We start from the raw sequence: 16,732 nt of genomic DNA on the forward strand, positions 1-16,732 counted from the left end.
AGACGTTTGTCTGAAATCCTTTGTTGCTTCTAAATAGAACTTTAAAGCACGAACTACATCTAAATTGTGTAACAAACGTTCCTTCTTTGAAACTGGATTCTGACACAAAGAAGGCACAACTATTTCCTGGTTAATATTCTTGTTGGAAACAACCTTTGGAAGGAAACCAGGTTTAGTACGCAAAACAACCTTATCTGAATGGAACACCAGATAGGGCGGATTACACTGCAAAGCAGATAACTCAGAAACTCTTCTAGCAGAAGAAATAGCAACCAAAAACAGATTCTAACAAATCTATGGAATGTAGAGGTTCAAACGGAACCCCTTGAAGAACTGAAAGAACTAGATTCAGACTCCAGGGAGGAGTCAAAGGTCTGTAAACAGGCTTGATCCTGACCAAAGCCTGAACAAAAGCTTGAACATCAGGCACAGCCGCCAGTCGTTTGTGTAACAAGACAGATAAAGCAGAAATATGTCCCTTTAGAGAACTCGCTGATAATCCCTTATCCAAACCTTCTTGGAGAAAGGAAAGGATCCTAGGAATTTTGATCTTACTCCATGAGAATCCCTTGGATTCACACCAACAGATATATCTTTTCCATATTTTATGGTAAATTTTTCTAGTTAGAGGTTTGCTGGCTTGTACCAGAGTATCTATCACAGAATCCGAAAACCCACGCTTAGATAAAATCAAGCGTTCAATTTCCAAGCCGTCAGCTGGAGGGAAACTAGATTTGGATGTTCGAATGGACCTTGTACTAGAAGATCCTGTCTCAAAGGTAGCTTCCATGGTGGAGCCGATGACATATTCACCAGGTCTGCATACCAAGTCCTGCGTGGCCACGCAGGAGCTATCAAGATCACAGAGGCCCTCTCCTGCTTGATCCTGGCTACCAGCCTGGGAATGAGAGGAAACGGTGGAAACACATAAGCTAGGTTGAAGGCCCAAGGCGCTACTAATGCATCCACTAGAGTCGCCTTGGGATCCCTGGATCTGGACCCGTAGCAAGGAACCTTGAAGTTCTGACGAGATGCCATCAGATCCATGTCTGGAATGCCCCATAATTGAGTCAACTGGGCAAATATCTCCGGGTGGAGTTCCCACTCCCCCGGATGGAATGTCTGACGACTCAGATAATCCGCCTCCCAGTTTTCCACTCCTGGGATGTGGATCGCAGATAGGTGGCAGGAGTGATCCTCCGCCCATTTTATGATTTTGGTCACTTCTCTCATCGCCAGGGAACTCCTTGTTCCCCCCTGATGGTTGATGTAAGCAACAGTCGTCATGTTGTCTGATTGGAATCTTATGAATCTGGCCTTTGCTAGTTGAGCCCAAGCCCTGAGAGTATTGAATATCGCTCTCAGTTCCAGAATGTTTATCGGGAGAAGAGACTCTTCCCGAGACCATAGACCCTGAGCTTTCAGGGAGTCCCAGACCGCGCCCCAGCCCACTAGACTGGCGTCTGTCGTGACGATGACCCACTCTGGTCTGCGGAAGCTCATTCCCTGGGACAGGTGATCCTGGGTCAGCCACCAACGGAGTGAGTCTCTGGTCTTCTGATCTACTTGAATCACTGGATACAAGTCTGTATAGTCCCCATTCCACTGTTTCAGCATGCACAGTTGTAATGGTCTTAGATGAATTCGTGCAAAAGGAACTATGTCCATTGCTGCAACCATCAACCCTACTACTTCCATGCACTGAGCTAAGAGTGAAGAACTTGACAAGCGTTTAGAAGTTTTGACTTTCTGACATCTGTCAGGAAAATCTTCATTTCTAAAGAATCTATTATTGTCCCCAAGAAAGGAACTCTTGTCGACGGAGACTGGGAACTTTTTCTATGTTCATCTTCCATCCGTGAGATCTGAGAAAGGCCAGAACGATGTCTGTGTGAGCCTTTGCCTTTGAAAGAGACGACGCTTGTATCAGAATGTCGTCCAAGTAAGGTGCCACTGCAATGCCCCTTGGTCTTAGAACCGCTAGAAGGGACCCGAGTACCTTTGTGAAAATCCTTGGAGCAGTGGCTAGCCCGAATGGGAGGGCCACAAACTGGTAACGTTTGTCCAGAAAGGCGAACCTTAGGAACTGATGATGATCTTTGTGGATAGGAATATGTAGATACGCATCCTTTAGATCCACGGTAGTCATAAATTGACCCTCCTGGATTGTAGGTAAAATCGTTCGAATAGTTTCCATTTTGAACGATGGCACTCTGAGAAATTTGTTTAGAATCTTTAAATCCAGAATTGGTCTGAAAGTTCCCTCTTTTTTGGGAACTACAAACAGATTTGAGTAAAACCCCATTCCTCGGTTCCACGGTTGGAACTGGGTGTATCACTCCCATTTTTAACAGGTCTTCTACACAATGTAAGAATGCCTGTCTCTTTATTTGGTTTGAAGATAAGTGAGACATGTGGAACCTTCCCCTTGGGGGTAGTTCCTTGAATTCCAGAAGATAACCCTGAGAAACTATTTCTAGTGCCCAGGGATCCTGAACATCTCTTGCCCAAGCCTGAGCGAAGAGAGAGAGTCTGCCCCCTACTAGATCCGGTCCCGGATCAGGGGCTACTCCTTCATGCTGTTTTGGTAGCAGCAGCAGGCTTCTTGGCCTGCTTACCCTTGTTCCAGCCTTGCATCGGTTTCCAAGCTGGTTTGGTTTGCGAAGCATTACCCTCTTGTCTAGAGGCTGCAGAGTTGGAGGCCGGTCCGTTCCTGAAATTGCGAAAGGAACGAAAATTAGACTTATTCTTGGCCTTGAAAGGCCTATCTTGTGGGAGGGCGTGGCCCTTTCCCCCAGTGATGTCTGAGATAATCTCTTTCAATTCTGGCCCAAAAAGGGTTTTACCCTTGAAAGGGATATTAAGCAATTTTGTCTTGGAAGATACATCCGCTGACCAAGACTTTAGCCAGAGCGCTCTGCGCGCCACAATTGCAAACCCTGAATTTTTCGCCGCTAATGTAGCTAACTGCAAAGCGGCATCTAAAATAAAGGAATTAGCTAACTTAAGTGCGTGAATTCTGTCCATAACCTCCTCATACGGAGTCTCTACTAAGCGACTTTTCTAGCTCCTCGAACCAGAACCACGCTGCTGTAGTGACAGGAATAATGCACGAAATAGGTTGCAGGAGGTAACCTTGCTGTACAAAAATCTTTTTAAGCAAACCCTCCAATTTTTTATCCATAGGATCTTTGAAAGCACAATTATCCTCGATAGGAATAGTAGTGCGCTTGGCTAGTGTAGAAACTGCCCCCTCGACCTTAGGGACTGTCTGCCATAAGTCCTTTCTGGGGTCGACCATAGGAAATAATTTCTTAAATATAGGAGGGGGGACAAAAGGTATGCCGGGCTTCTCCCACTCCTTATTCACTATGTCCGCCACCCGCTTGGGTATAGGAAAAGCGTCGGGGTGCACCGGAACCTCTAGGAACTTGTCCATCTTGCACAATTTTTCTGGAAAGACCAGGTTGTCACAATCATCCAGAGTAGATAGCACCTCCTTAAGCAGTGCGCGGAGATGCTCTAATTTAAATTTAAATGTCACAACATCAGGTTCTGCCTGTTGAGAAATTCTACCTGAATCAGAAATTTCCCCATCTGACAAAACCTCCCTCATGGCCACTTCAGATTGGTGTGAGGGTATGACAGAGTAATTATCATCAGCGCCCTCCTGCTCTACAGTGTTTAAAAAAGAGCAAACGCGCTTTCTCTGAAATGCAGGCATTTTGGATAAAATATTTGCTATGGAGTTATCCATTACTGCCGTCAATTGTTGCATAGTAACAAGCATTGGCGCGCTAGAAGTACTAGGGGTCTCCTGCGTGGGCAAAACTGGTGTAGAACTATGTCTACTCCCTTCATCTGATGAATCATCTTGGGCAACTTTACTATCTGTGGCAGTACTGTGATTACTTTGTTTGGACGCTATGGCACAATTATCACACAATTTTGAAGGGGGAGACACATTGGCTTCCATACATACAGAACATAGTTTATCTGAAGGCACAGACATGTTAAACAGGCTTAAACTTGTCAATACAGTACAAAAACCGTTTTAAAACAAAACCGTTACTGTCTCTTTAAATTTTAAACAGGGCACACTTTTTTACTGAATAGTGAAAAACTATGAAGGAATTGTTAAATTTTCACCACAGTGTCTTAAAGCATTCAAAGCATTGCACCCCAAATTTCAGACCTTTAACCCTTAAAATGAGGAAACCGGAGCCGTTACAGTTTTAACCCCTCTACAGTCCCAGCTACAGCCTTTGCTGCGACTTTACCAAACCCAGGGGGGTATACGATACCAAATGAAGCCTTCTAGGAACCTTTTCAACTACTTCCAGACCCACACACATGCAGCTGCATGTACTGCTCTCAAAAGTAACTGCGCAGTAATGGCGCGAAAATGAGGCTCTGCCTACTACAGAGAAGGCCCTTCCTGACTGGGAAGGTGTCTAAACCAGTGCCTGACATAAAAAAACGTTCCCCAAAGTTATAAAGTGTGAATTTCAACATCAAGCTGTATAAAATGCCCAAATAAAGCAATCGATCTAGCCCATAAAAGTGTCTACCAGTTTTATAGCCCATATTAAGCCCTTTATTCTGTTTGAGACTAAGAAAATGGCTTACCGGTCCCCATGAGGGGAAATGACAGCCTTCCAGCATTACACAGTCTTGTTAGAAATATGGCTAGTCATACCTTAAGCAGAAAAGTCTGCCAACTGTTCCCCCCAACTGAAGTTATCTCATCTCAACAGTCAAGTGTGGGAACAGAAACCGATTTTAGTTACTGCTGCTAAAATCATACTCCTCTCACAAACAGAACTCTTCATCCTTTTCTGTTTCAGAGTAAATAGTACATACCAGCACTATTTTAAAATAACAAACTCTTGATAGTAGAATAAAAAACTACAACTAAACACCACATACTCTTCACCATCTCCGTGGAGATGCTGCTTGTTCAGCGGCAAAGAGAATGACTGGGGTGGGCGGAGCCTAGGAGGGACTATATGGACAGCTTTTGCTGTGCTCTTTGCCATTTTCTGTTGGGGAAGAGAATATTCCCACAATTTATAGATGACGCCGTGGACCGGACACACCAATTTTGGAGAAATATATATATATATATACATACATACACACATATACACACACACACACACACACACATATATACACACACACACACATATATACAGTATATATATATATATATGCACATACACACACACACAGTATCTCACAAAAGTGAGTACACCCCTCACATTTTTGTTAATATTTTGATAATAATCATTACATGTTACAACACTGAAGAAATTACACTTTGCTACAATGTAAAGTAGTGAGTGTACAGCCTGTATAAGTGTAAATTTGTTGTCCCCTCAAAATAACACAGAGCGATTAATGTCTAAAACGTTGGCAACAAAAGTGAGTACACCCGTAAGTGGAAATGTCCAAATTGGGCCCAAAGTGTCCATATTTTGTGTGGCCACCATTATTTTCTAGCACTACCTTAACCCTCTTGGGCATGGAGTTCATCAAAGCTTCACAGGTTGCCATTGGAGTCCTCTTCCTCTCCTCCAGGACGACATCACGGAGCTGGTGGATGTTAGAGATCTTGCGCTCCCCCACTTTCCGTTTGAGGATGCCTCACAGATGCTCAATAGGGTTTAGGTCTGGAGACATGCTTGGCCAGTTCATCACCTTTACCCTCAGCTTTTATAGCAAGGCAGTGATCTTCTTGGAGGTGTGTTTGGGGTCGTTATGTTGGAATACTGCCCTGCAGCCCGGTCTCCGAAGGGAGGGGATCATGCTTTGCTTCAGAATGCCACAGTACATGTTGGCATTCATGGTTCCCTCAGTGAACTGTAGCTCCCCAGTGCTAGCAGCACTCATGCAGGCCCAAACCATGACACTCCCACCCCCATGCTTGACTGTGGGCAAGACACACTTGTCTTTGTACTCCTTACCTGGTTGCCGCCACACACGCTTGAGACAATCTGAACCAAATAAGTTTATCTTGGTCTCATCGGATAACAGGACATGGTTCAAGTAATCCATGTCCTTAGTCTGCTTGTCTTCAGCAAACGGTTTGCGGGCTTTCTTGTTCATCATCTTTAGAAGAGGCTTCCTTCTGGGACAGCAGCCATGCAGACCAATTTGATGCAGTGTGCAGTGTATGGTCTGAGCACTGACATGCTGACTCCCCCACTCCATTCAACCTCTGCAGCAATGCTGGCAGCACTCATACGTCTATTTCCCCAAAGACAACCTTTGGATAGGACACTGAGCACATGCACTCAACTTCTTTGGTCGACCATGGCGAGGCCTGTTCTGAGTGGAGCCTGTCCTGTGAAACCGCTGTATGGTCTTGCCCACCGTGCAGCAGCTCAGTTTCAGGGTCTTGGCAAACTTCTTATAGCCTAGGCCATCTTTATGTAGAGCAACAATTCTTTTTTTCAGATCCTCAGAGTTCTTTGCCATGAGGTGCCATGTTGAACTTCCAGTGACCAGTATGAGAGAGTGTGAGAGCGATAACACCAAATTTAAAGGGACACTCAAGTCAAAATTAAACTTTCATGATTCAGATAGAGCACACAATTTTAAACAACTTTCCAATTTACTTCCATTAACAAAATATGCAAGAAAACAGAGGGGCGCCTCATGTGTGGTATAATCAGATGCTATGAAACAAAACAGATTGGAGCCAAATGAGTACTCACATACTCTTGAAGCACACCTATGTGCTGGTAGAGACCGGCTGCAATTTCAGATAGGTGTGACAGCTCACCCTCCAGGCAATACTGTATAGCTGGTGAGAGATTAGAAAACACAAAAAGAAAGCACTACATGTGCAGACCATTAAAGGTATAACCGGCAATATCTCTTAGATGATACAAATGGGTACTCACATACTCCTGTAGCACACTTATGTGCTGGTAGAGGCAGGCTGTAATTTTGAGGCAGGTGTAACAGCTCACCCTGGGTGTAGATTCTTAGTTGTGCAGGACTCCAATCTGTTTGTTTTGTTTCATAGCATCTGATTATACCACACATGAGGCGCCCCTCTGTTTTCTTGCATTTTTTCAGCTATACCCGGACCAGTCGGTGAGGAGGAGGCAGCCCACATAAGAACATTGTATATCCCTTCTTCTCCGGTCACACATTTCTAAGAAAGACTTTGGTCTCTGTGTTATCCTTTATTCAAAGATTTCAAGGTTTTATGTATTTTGGTTCTTGTGATGTATAAATTGCTCTGTATTTTGCATGCATAGTGATTTATTTTTGCACTGATTTATCCATGCACCTTTAGCGCCCCCTCTATTTGGTTGCATTAACAAAATATGCAGTCTTTTTATATTTACACTTTTTGAGTCACCAGCTCCTACTGAGCATGTGCAAGAATTCAAAGAATATATGCATTTGTGATTGGTTGATGGCTGTCACATGGTACAGGTGGAGTGGAAATAGACATAACTTTGCAATTTATTGAACAAAAATCTACTACTCATTTGAAGTTCAGAGTGCTATTGCATTGTCTTCTTATCAAGCATTTGTTGATTATGCAAATCTACTGTATTGACTGGTCCTTTAACACACCTGCTCCCCATTCACACCTGAGACCTTGTAACACTAGTCACATGACACCGGGGAGGGAAAATGGTTAATTGGGCCTAATTTGGACATTCCCACTTAGGGGTGTACTCACTTTTGTTGCCAACGGTTTAGACATTAATGGTTGCAAGTTATTTTGAGGAGACAGCACATTTACACTGCTATACACTCACTTTACATTGTAGCAAAGTGTCATTTCTTCAGTGTTGTCACATGAAAAGATATAATAAAATATTTACAAAAATGTATATATGTGATAACCTAGATGACTTAGAGTGCAAAATAAATAAAAAATAAAATGTATACTTAACTGATACATTTGTTTCTTTCTGGACACTGAGTCCACAGCATCATAAATTACTGTTGGGAATCAATACCCAAGCTAGAGGACACAGATAATTAGGGAGGGACAAGACAGGTAACCTAAACAGAAGGCACCACGGCTTGAAGAACCTTTCTTCCAAAGGAAGCCTCAGCCGAGGCAAAAGTATCAAATTTATAAAATGTTGAAAAAGTATGCAGAGAGGGCCAAGTTGCAGTCTTGCAAATCTGTTCCACACAAGCTGCATTTGTGAAAGCCCAAGAAGAAGATACAGCACTAGTGGAGTGAGCTGTGATTCTCTCAGGAGGCTGCTGTCCATCAGTCTCATAAACTAAACGTATTTAACTTCTCAACCAGAGGGAAAGAGAAGTAGCAGTAGCTTTCTGACTTCTACGGGTCCCAGAGAAACAAACAAATAATGTAGAAGACTGGCGAAAGTCCTTATTCGCCTGCAAATAGAACTTAAGAGCATGCACAACATCTAAATTGTGTAACAAACGTTCCATATGAGAAGTATTAGGACAGAGAGAAGGAACAACAATTTCCTGATTAATATTTCTATCCGAAACCACCTTAGGAAGAAAACCAAACTTGGTACGTAGAACCGCCTTATCTGCTTGAAAGTTCTGAAACTCTCCAAGCAGAAGAGATAGCAGTAAGAAACAAAACCTTCTAAGACAACAACTTAAAATCTATGGAATGCATTGGCTCAAACAAAGCCTATTGCAAAACTTTAAGAACAAGGTTAAGGCTCCATGGTGGAGCAACAGATTTAAACACAGGCCTGATTCTGACCAAGGCCAGATGTCTGTGCAGCAAAATAGATAAAGCAGAAATCAGACCCTTCAGAGTACTGACAGACAAACCTTTCTCCATAACTTCCTGAAGGAAAGATAGAATTCTAGGAATCCTGACACTACTCCAAGAGAATCCTTTAGATTCACCCCAATGAAGATATTAACGCTATATCTCATAGTAAATCTTTCTAGTAACAGGCTTACAAGCTTGAATCATGGTCTCAATGACCAACTCAGAAAATCCACGCTTAGATAGAATTAATCGTTCAATCTACAACTAGTCAGTTTCAGAGAAACGAGATTTGGATGAAGAAAAGGCTCCTGAAGTAGAAGATGTTTCCTCAGAGGAAGTCTCTACAGAGGTAGAGACGACATTTCCACTAGATCTGCATACCAGATCCTGCGAGGCCACGCAGGTGCTATTAAAATCACTGACGCTCTCTCCTGCTTGATCTGAGCAATAACAAGATATGCCAAGCCGGAAATTCCAAGGAGCTGCCAGAAAGTCTATCAGAAAGGTCTGAGGATCTCTCGACCTCGAACCGTACTTTGGGAGCTTGGCATTCCAATAAGCCATCAGATCCAATTTTGGTAACCCCCATTTGGTTGTTAACCTGGAGAAAACTTCAGGATGAAGTTCCCACTCTCCGGGATGGAAGGTTTGTCTGCTCAGGAAATCTGTTTCCCAATTGTCCACCCCTGGAATGTGGATGTCGACAGCAATTGTGAGCCTCTGCCCACTGAATGATTTGCGCCACCTCCTTCATGGCCAACAATCTCCGAGTTCCCCCCTGGTGGTTGATGTCAGTCACTGAGGTTATGTAGTCCGACTGGAATCTGATAATCCGGGCTAAGGCCAGTTGGGGCCAAGCCATGAAGGAATTAAAGATCGCTCTCAATTCAAAAATGTTTATGGGGAGAGCAGATTTCTCCTGAGACCAAAGACCTTGCACCTTCAAAGAGTCCCAAACTGCTCCCCAGCCCACCAGGCTGGCGTCTGTGGTCACAATAACCCATGAGGGTCTCCGAAAGCATGTCCATTGAGACAGATGTTCCTGAGACAGCAACCACGGAAGAGAGTCTCTTGTCACCTGATCTAGAACTATCTTCTGGGATAGATCTGCATAATCCCTGTTCCATTGGCTGAGCATGCATAACTGCAGAGCTCTTAAATGGAATCGGGCAAATGGAACTATGTCCATGGAAGCCACCAACAGACCAATTACCTCCATGTATTGGGCCACTGATGGTCATACAGCAGACTGTAGAGCTAGGCAAGAATCTTGGCTTTTCTGACATCCGTCACAATTATCTTCATAGGTAGGGAATCTATAATTGTTCCTAGGAAGACTACCCTTGTAGCCAGAACAAGGGAACTCTTTTCCAGATTCACCTTCCATCCGTGAGCGCGAGGAAAAGACAACAAGATCTCTGTGTGAGATTTTGCAAGTTGAAAAGATGGCTCCTGAACCAGAATGTCGTCCAGATAAGGCACCACTGCAATTCCCCGAGACCGAATCACTGCCAAAAGCACCCCCAGGACCTTTAAGAAAATTCTGGGAGCTGTGACAAGGCCAAATGAAAGAGCCACAAACTGAAAGTGTTTATCCAGAATGGCAAATCTCAGAAATTTGTGCTGATCCCTGTGAATGGGAACATGAAGGTATGCATCCTTCAGGTCTATTGTCATCATGAACTGACCCTCTTGCACTAAAGGAAGAATGTAATGGATAGTCTCCATCTTGATGGACGGCACTCTGAGAAACTTGTTGAGACACACTTCAGGTCTAGAATAGGTTTGAAACTCTTTTTTGGGAACCACAGATTGGAATAGAACCCTAGACCCTCTTCCTGTACTGGAACTATTACTCCTAGGATGGAAAGATCCTGTACACATTTCAAGAACGCAACTTTTTATTCGGTCTACAGATAATCTTGAGAGGTGGAACCTTCCCCTGGGAGGAAAAGTCTTGAATTCTAATTTGTAACCCTGGGATACTATGCTTACAGCCCACGGATCTGGGACAGCTTGTATCCATGCTTGAGAAAACAGAGTCTGCCCCCACTTGATCCATTCCCAGATCAGGGGCAACCCCTTCATGCTGACTTAGACTCAGCTGCGTGCTTCTTAGACTGCTTTTCATTGTTCCAAGACTGACTGGGTTTCCAAGAAGGCTTTGACTGTTCCAGCTTGGAAGAGGAGGGGAAAGACTTACCTCTGAAGTTACAAAAGGAATGGAAATGACTAACGTCCTTTCAGCCTATTCTTCTTATCTTGTGGCAGAAAAGATCCTTTACTACTCGTGATATCGGAAATTATTTCAGTCAACCCAGGTACAAACAAGGTCTTTTGGAATCGCCAAAAGTTTAGACTTGGTTGAAACATCCGCCGACCAAGATGTCAGCCATAATGCTCCTTACACACCAAAACAGCAAAGCCAGATAACTTGGCTCCTAACTTGATGACCTGTAAAGATGCGTCCGTAATAAAGGCATTGGCTAACTTAAGAGCCTTGATCCCATCCTGGATCTCCTCCAACGAAGTCTCAGCTTGAAGAGACTCAGACAATGCATCAAACCAGTAGGCTGCCACACTTGTCACAGTGTCAATACACACTGCAGGTTGCCATTGGAGACCTTGATAAACATACATCTTTTTCAAGTAAGCCTCCAGCTTATTGTCCATTGGGTTCTTGAAAGAGCAACTATCCTCGATGGGAATAGTTCTCTTAGCCAGCGTAGAAATCGCCCCTTCCACCTTGGGCACCGTCTGCCACGACTCCGTAATGGAGTCAGCAACCGGAAACATCTTTTTAAACACTTGGGAAGGAGAAAATGGAATCCCCAGCTTCTCCCATTCCCGGAGTAATTATTTCCGTAGCCCGGTCTGGCACAGGAAACACATCCACAGAGGAGGGAAAATCAAAGTATCTATTTAATTTACTAGATTTCTTGGGATTGACAATGACAGGAGTCTGAGTCATCTAAAGTAGCCAAAACCTCCTTTAACAGTACATGGAGGTGTACAAGCTTAAACCTGAAGGATACAACTTCAGTATCAGAAGAAGGCATTACACTGTCCGAATCGGAGATTTCCCCCTCAGAAGCTACCGATGTATCTTCCTCTTCAGATCTATGAGAAAGAACAACATGGGTAGTCGGAACTGGATCAGAAACCTTACCATCCGATTCTTTAATTTTCCTCTTGCATCTTCCCTGAAGCATTGGAATGGCAGCCAACGCCTCAGATACCGCAGAGGATACCTGGGCGACATTTCTGCCTGCAAAAAAAACTCCTCCAGGAGACTGCGAAGAACTACAGGGCACTGCATATGAAGTTGTTAAAGCTTGGGACATTTGAGGAGAAAGCTGCGGCATTGCCTGAACAGCAGCAACCTGAGAGGCTCAGCAACAAAAAGTCTCTTTATATATTAAAGTCCTCTCAATGCAAGATGAACAAAAGGGCAAAGGAGGTTCAACTTGAGTATCTAGGAAAAGCTTGCATGTAACAGAAGGCACGCACACTGGGCCCATACTGCAATTAAAAAGATTTTTAATTGTCCCCATTTATGCTAAGTGGTGCTTTAGCCTGCTTTACATAGCCAACTGCCAAAAATTATATAATAGGTATTATTGCTAGGAGAATTGAAAAAAGAAACAATCGGGAATCTCTACACCTCAGTGTTACAGCTGAGGTGCCTACCTGCCTCTCAGATCCAGGAATCTCTACGGGGAAGCAACCTGTTCCGCTCTTTCTGCGCCACACTTATTTTCTTAACCGACAGAAAATCTGTGCGCTTTAGGACGGAACTACCGCCTGAAGGATCCGTCTCTCTTATTACGTCAGAGGTGGTCACGGCGGCCATAACACACTAAGAGTCTGAACTTTGTTCGGTAATGAAGCAGGACCTGGCCTGTAACTCGGAATTTGTCCTGACACCGTAACTAGCCCATTTGTTTAAAAAAACACGGATCCTTAGGAAAATCTGAGCCCCCTGAGATACTTATACACTCCAGTGACAATACACACTGCTCAATAAAAACTCTCCCTGTCACAGCCTCACAGTGCCTGCTCCCTGCCTATGAGTCCTGATCTAACTTAGGACTAAAGTCCCATATAAAGTGCAGTATACATGTAGTGCCAATGTCTCTTTCTTGTAAAGGAACAAAAATGGCACTTACCTGCACCCCTGGCTGTCAGGCAGGATGACAGATCCCTCGGCGTGAGAAGTCACTCCTCACAGAGACCTGTGAAAATAAGAAAGGACAGAGTAAACCTACTCTGGCTTTGTTACAAGGGCAGCAACTTGTTAGGAAAACGCGGTGAGGCCCACCCCACAGTTCCTAACTGCTTGAAGACACTAACGTGGAGTACAGCTAGACTCTCTCAAGCTAGGAAAGATGCCCTGGCTTTCAAAAAAATAAACTCTTGATTGAAGAATTCAGACACCAAAACGTCACCTCCTCCTTGCACCGAAGGCAAAGAGAATGACTGGGGTTTGTGGGGTGGGAAGGGAAGTGATACTTAACAGCTTTGCTGTGGAGCTATTTGCCTCCTCCTGCTGACCAGGAGTGATATTCCCAACAGTATTTGATGATTCTATGTCTTAAGAAAATATAGTACTTACAAAGGCACTCTGCTACTGGAGGAAACCTGTAGGAACCAAAGACCAGAGCTAAAACATAACAGCAGAGGATCTGGAATAGGGTTATATCTACAAACCAACAGACAAAGGCAAGGGACAAGTCCATGTGACCCCCATGGCAAGGCTTGTAACCAGTGTTCCCTCTAAGGTCAGTTTGCGAGAGGCCCTGCAGTCAAACAGGTATTTAGCAAACCACACCTTGCAGTCTACATTGTATAGTGTTCCCAAATTGATCTATTTAACTGTTTCATTGATGGGTCGCACACAAAACTGGCCTTAGAGTGAACACTGCTTGTGACTAAATCCGTACTGGTGAAATATATGTCACTTCAAATACTCCAAATAAATCCCTCTAACAAGCACTGTACTCTGAGGGGAAACAGGCCTCAACTTGATCTGAGAACCCCTCTCACTGAAGAAACAAATGCACATCTTCATTCTTCGACCACCTACAGAGGAGGAAAAGAGAAGACTGAGGTACTGGTGAGGTGGGAGGGGTTTTATAGAGTTCTTGAGGTTTGGGAATCTTTGTCTCCTCCTAGTGGTAGGAAAGAATGAGTCCCAGGAGTAATGGATCATGGACTCTCACCACCTGTAAGAAAGAAAACTGCAGTAATATCAGTTTTCTTTTTTGTGAGCTATAAATGTTAGACTACGACATTTTAATTGCAGTTCTGTCAATTGCAAAATTTTACCTATGCAATTTCTTAGCAACATTTCAGTGGAATATCCTTATTCTGTGTTATAATAACCATCTACAGTACATTAACTTTTTATGATTGAATTTGTGATTTTTTTTATCATTCAACTTAACAAGTATAAAACAAAATATAGTTACAATGTTGGACTTTATGGGGATGAAAAAAACAGTCAACAAATATGGGTAACATGAGGGCATATGAACATTTCTGACAAAGGGGCTAAACAATGGACCAGTCTCCTTTAACAGTATGGTTATTAAACTACAATTACTACCAACATTTGGGATAGAAAACAATATACCTTGGGCAGTAGAAGACTATCTAATCCCGATTATATAAAAACATGTTATGTCATGGAAATTTCAGATGGCATAATAGACCATGGCATATTGCTCAAATAAATGTAACAGTAAGAACATATCCCCAGCTTTGGGCTGATTTTGTAGATTATGACAAATTAACTAAGTCTTCTATCATGTTTTACAGGGGATCTAACATCAACCCTAGTTTATATCTGCAAATAAGGCTGATATGGCCACACCAAGCCCAGTTTTCAGGTGTAGGGGCTCCACAAAATTATGCAATATTAAATGCAGGCAGCAAATGCTGTCTCGCAAGCCTCAAAAGCTGGGAGACAGGTTCTCTACCAGGGAACCTTGTCCATCAAAGTGATAAATGGACGCTACATATTCTATACATTTTTAGACTTGCATAACTTGGAGCTTTTTTTTACAAAAGACTACATGAGAACTAAAAAAAATCCAGTGGCTTTGCTAAATACATATTATAAATTTTTTAACCTAAACGTAATGCGTCTTTCCTTTTTGGTAGCCTCAATGCTCTCAGACAGGCAGACAAGAATATTCACTTTAAATTAGCAAAAACAAGATTTTACCTGGTGTTTTCTGAAGAGATGCCAAGTTCTCATCTTTATCCTCAAGTGGTGAAGCTCCTGTAGATAAGGACAGATCTTCTGTATGGCTGTTTTCTGATAAAGGCACTGCCTGTTCTACCTGTATTGGATCAGAAGGGGAAAACATATGTGCTTCACTTTCTTCTGCAATAGCAGCTGGTTGCTCAGGCTGGTTTTCTTTAGGAGGAGAGGAAAATAGATCATCTTTATGCTCTGAAACAATGGCTGGATCTGCAGACTGGATATCAAATAAGGAGGCAGACAGATCTACTTTGTTTTCATCTCCAAAAAGGGTTGGCTCTTCCAAAATGAATTCTTTAGGCGAGGATGTGGACGAATCAAATTTATTTACTTCAGTCAAAAAAACTGGCTGTTCAGACGGATTATTTTTACAAGGGGAAGTGATTCCTTCAGCAGCAAAAGTTAGCTGATCAGGTTGAATTTCTTTACAAGGAGAGGAAGGCAGGCAGACATTACTTTCGTCAGCAACCAACGAGGGCTGTGAAGCCTTTATTTCTTTAGAAGGCAAATTTAATAAATCCTCTTTGCCGTCTTCAGTAGAAGGAATTTGCAGGTCAGGCTGGATTTGCTTAGAAGGTGAGCCTAATAAATCATTATTTTCTTGTTCATTAAGAGGGATGTGCTGTTCAGGATGGATTTCTTTAGAAGGTGAGCCTAATAAGTTATAATTTCCTTGTTCATCAAGAGGGATGTGCTGTTCAGGATGGAATTCTTTAGAAGGTGAGCCTAATAAGTTATAATTTCCTTGTTCATCAAGAGGGATGTGCTGTTCAGGCTGGAATTCTTTAGAAGGTGAGCCTAATAAGTTATAATTTCCTTGTTCATCAAGAGGGATGTGCTGTTCAGGCTGGATTTCTTTAGAAGGTGAGTCAAATAAATTATTATTTCCTTGTTCATTAGGAGGGATGTGCTGTTCAGGCTGGATTTCTTTAAAAGGTGAGACTAATAAATTATTATTTCCTTGTTCATCAAGAGAGATGTGTTCAGGCTGGATTTCTTTAGAAGGCAAGAATAATAAGTCCTCTTTGATATGAGAGATTTGCTGGTCAGAATGGACTTCTGCAGAAGAGAAATGCTGGTCAGCTTTGCTTTCTTCATCATTGACTTGTTCTGCAATTGCTCCTACAGATACTTCTGCAGCACATGGTTGGTCGACACTTTCTACAGGAGTGTCCAATGTTTCAGTGTCTCCGCACTCTGAAAGTTGTTTATAATCTTCTAGTTTCAGTTCATCAGCAGCAGGCAAAGACTGTTCATCCGAAACTCCTTCAGCGTCTATCAATGAAAATGTACAGGAAAGTCCAGATTAGGTAAAATAAAATTTAACCTAACAACTAGAAATGGGGAAAAAAAATTTTTTTTTAAATATAATGCAGAATACATTTTACGTCCCTTTCATTTATTCATTCTACTGTGACCACAAACTATATTAAAGAAAATCTGTTCTATCATGTAGAAAGTTTTTATTTGTTTTTATCAGATTTTACTGTTTATATTACAGGAAATCAGCCACTAATAAATAGCTCAAGAATTTGATAAAATATCATTAAAAACAAAATACCATTATGAAATATCTTTTTACACAAAAATTCCACAAGGTAACATTACTGCAGTTTTACTTACATTGAATTAAATGAAAAAAGATTTACAAATGGCAATCTTGTGCAACAAGACCGCTTACAATCACAAAGATTGCTAAACTAGAAAAAATGTGACAA

General features: G+C 42.6%; 1 protein-coding gene across 1 annotated transcript in view; it reads right to left on the minus strand.

Moving 5' to 3' along the window:
* The window catches only part of LOC128661387 (uncharacterized), a 509,641-nt gene extending 493,175 nt beyond the window's left edge, over nucleotides 1–16,466 (minus strand). The window contains exons 1-2 of the mRNA XM_053715646.1: nucleotides 16,427–16,466; nucleotides 14,976–16,289 (exon numbers count right to left, since the gene is read on the minus strand). Of these exons, the coding sequence (XP_053571621.1) occupies nucleotides 14,976–16,289; nucleotides 16,427–16,466 (1,354 nt within the window). The remainder of the gene's footprint in view (nucleotides 1–14,975; nucleotides 16,290–16,426) is intronic.
* Between the last annotated feature and the right edge of the window lie 266 nt (nucleotides 16,467–16,732).

The sequence above is a fragment of the Bombina bombina genome, chromosome 5, assembly GCF_027579735.1.
Source record: "Bombina bombina isolate aBomBom1 chromosome 5, aBomBom1.pri, whole genome shotgun sequence".
In the NCBI taxonomy this organism is placed as follows: Eukaryota; Metazoa; Chordata; class Amphibia; order Anura; family Bombinatoridae; genus Bombina; species Bombina bombina.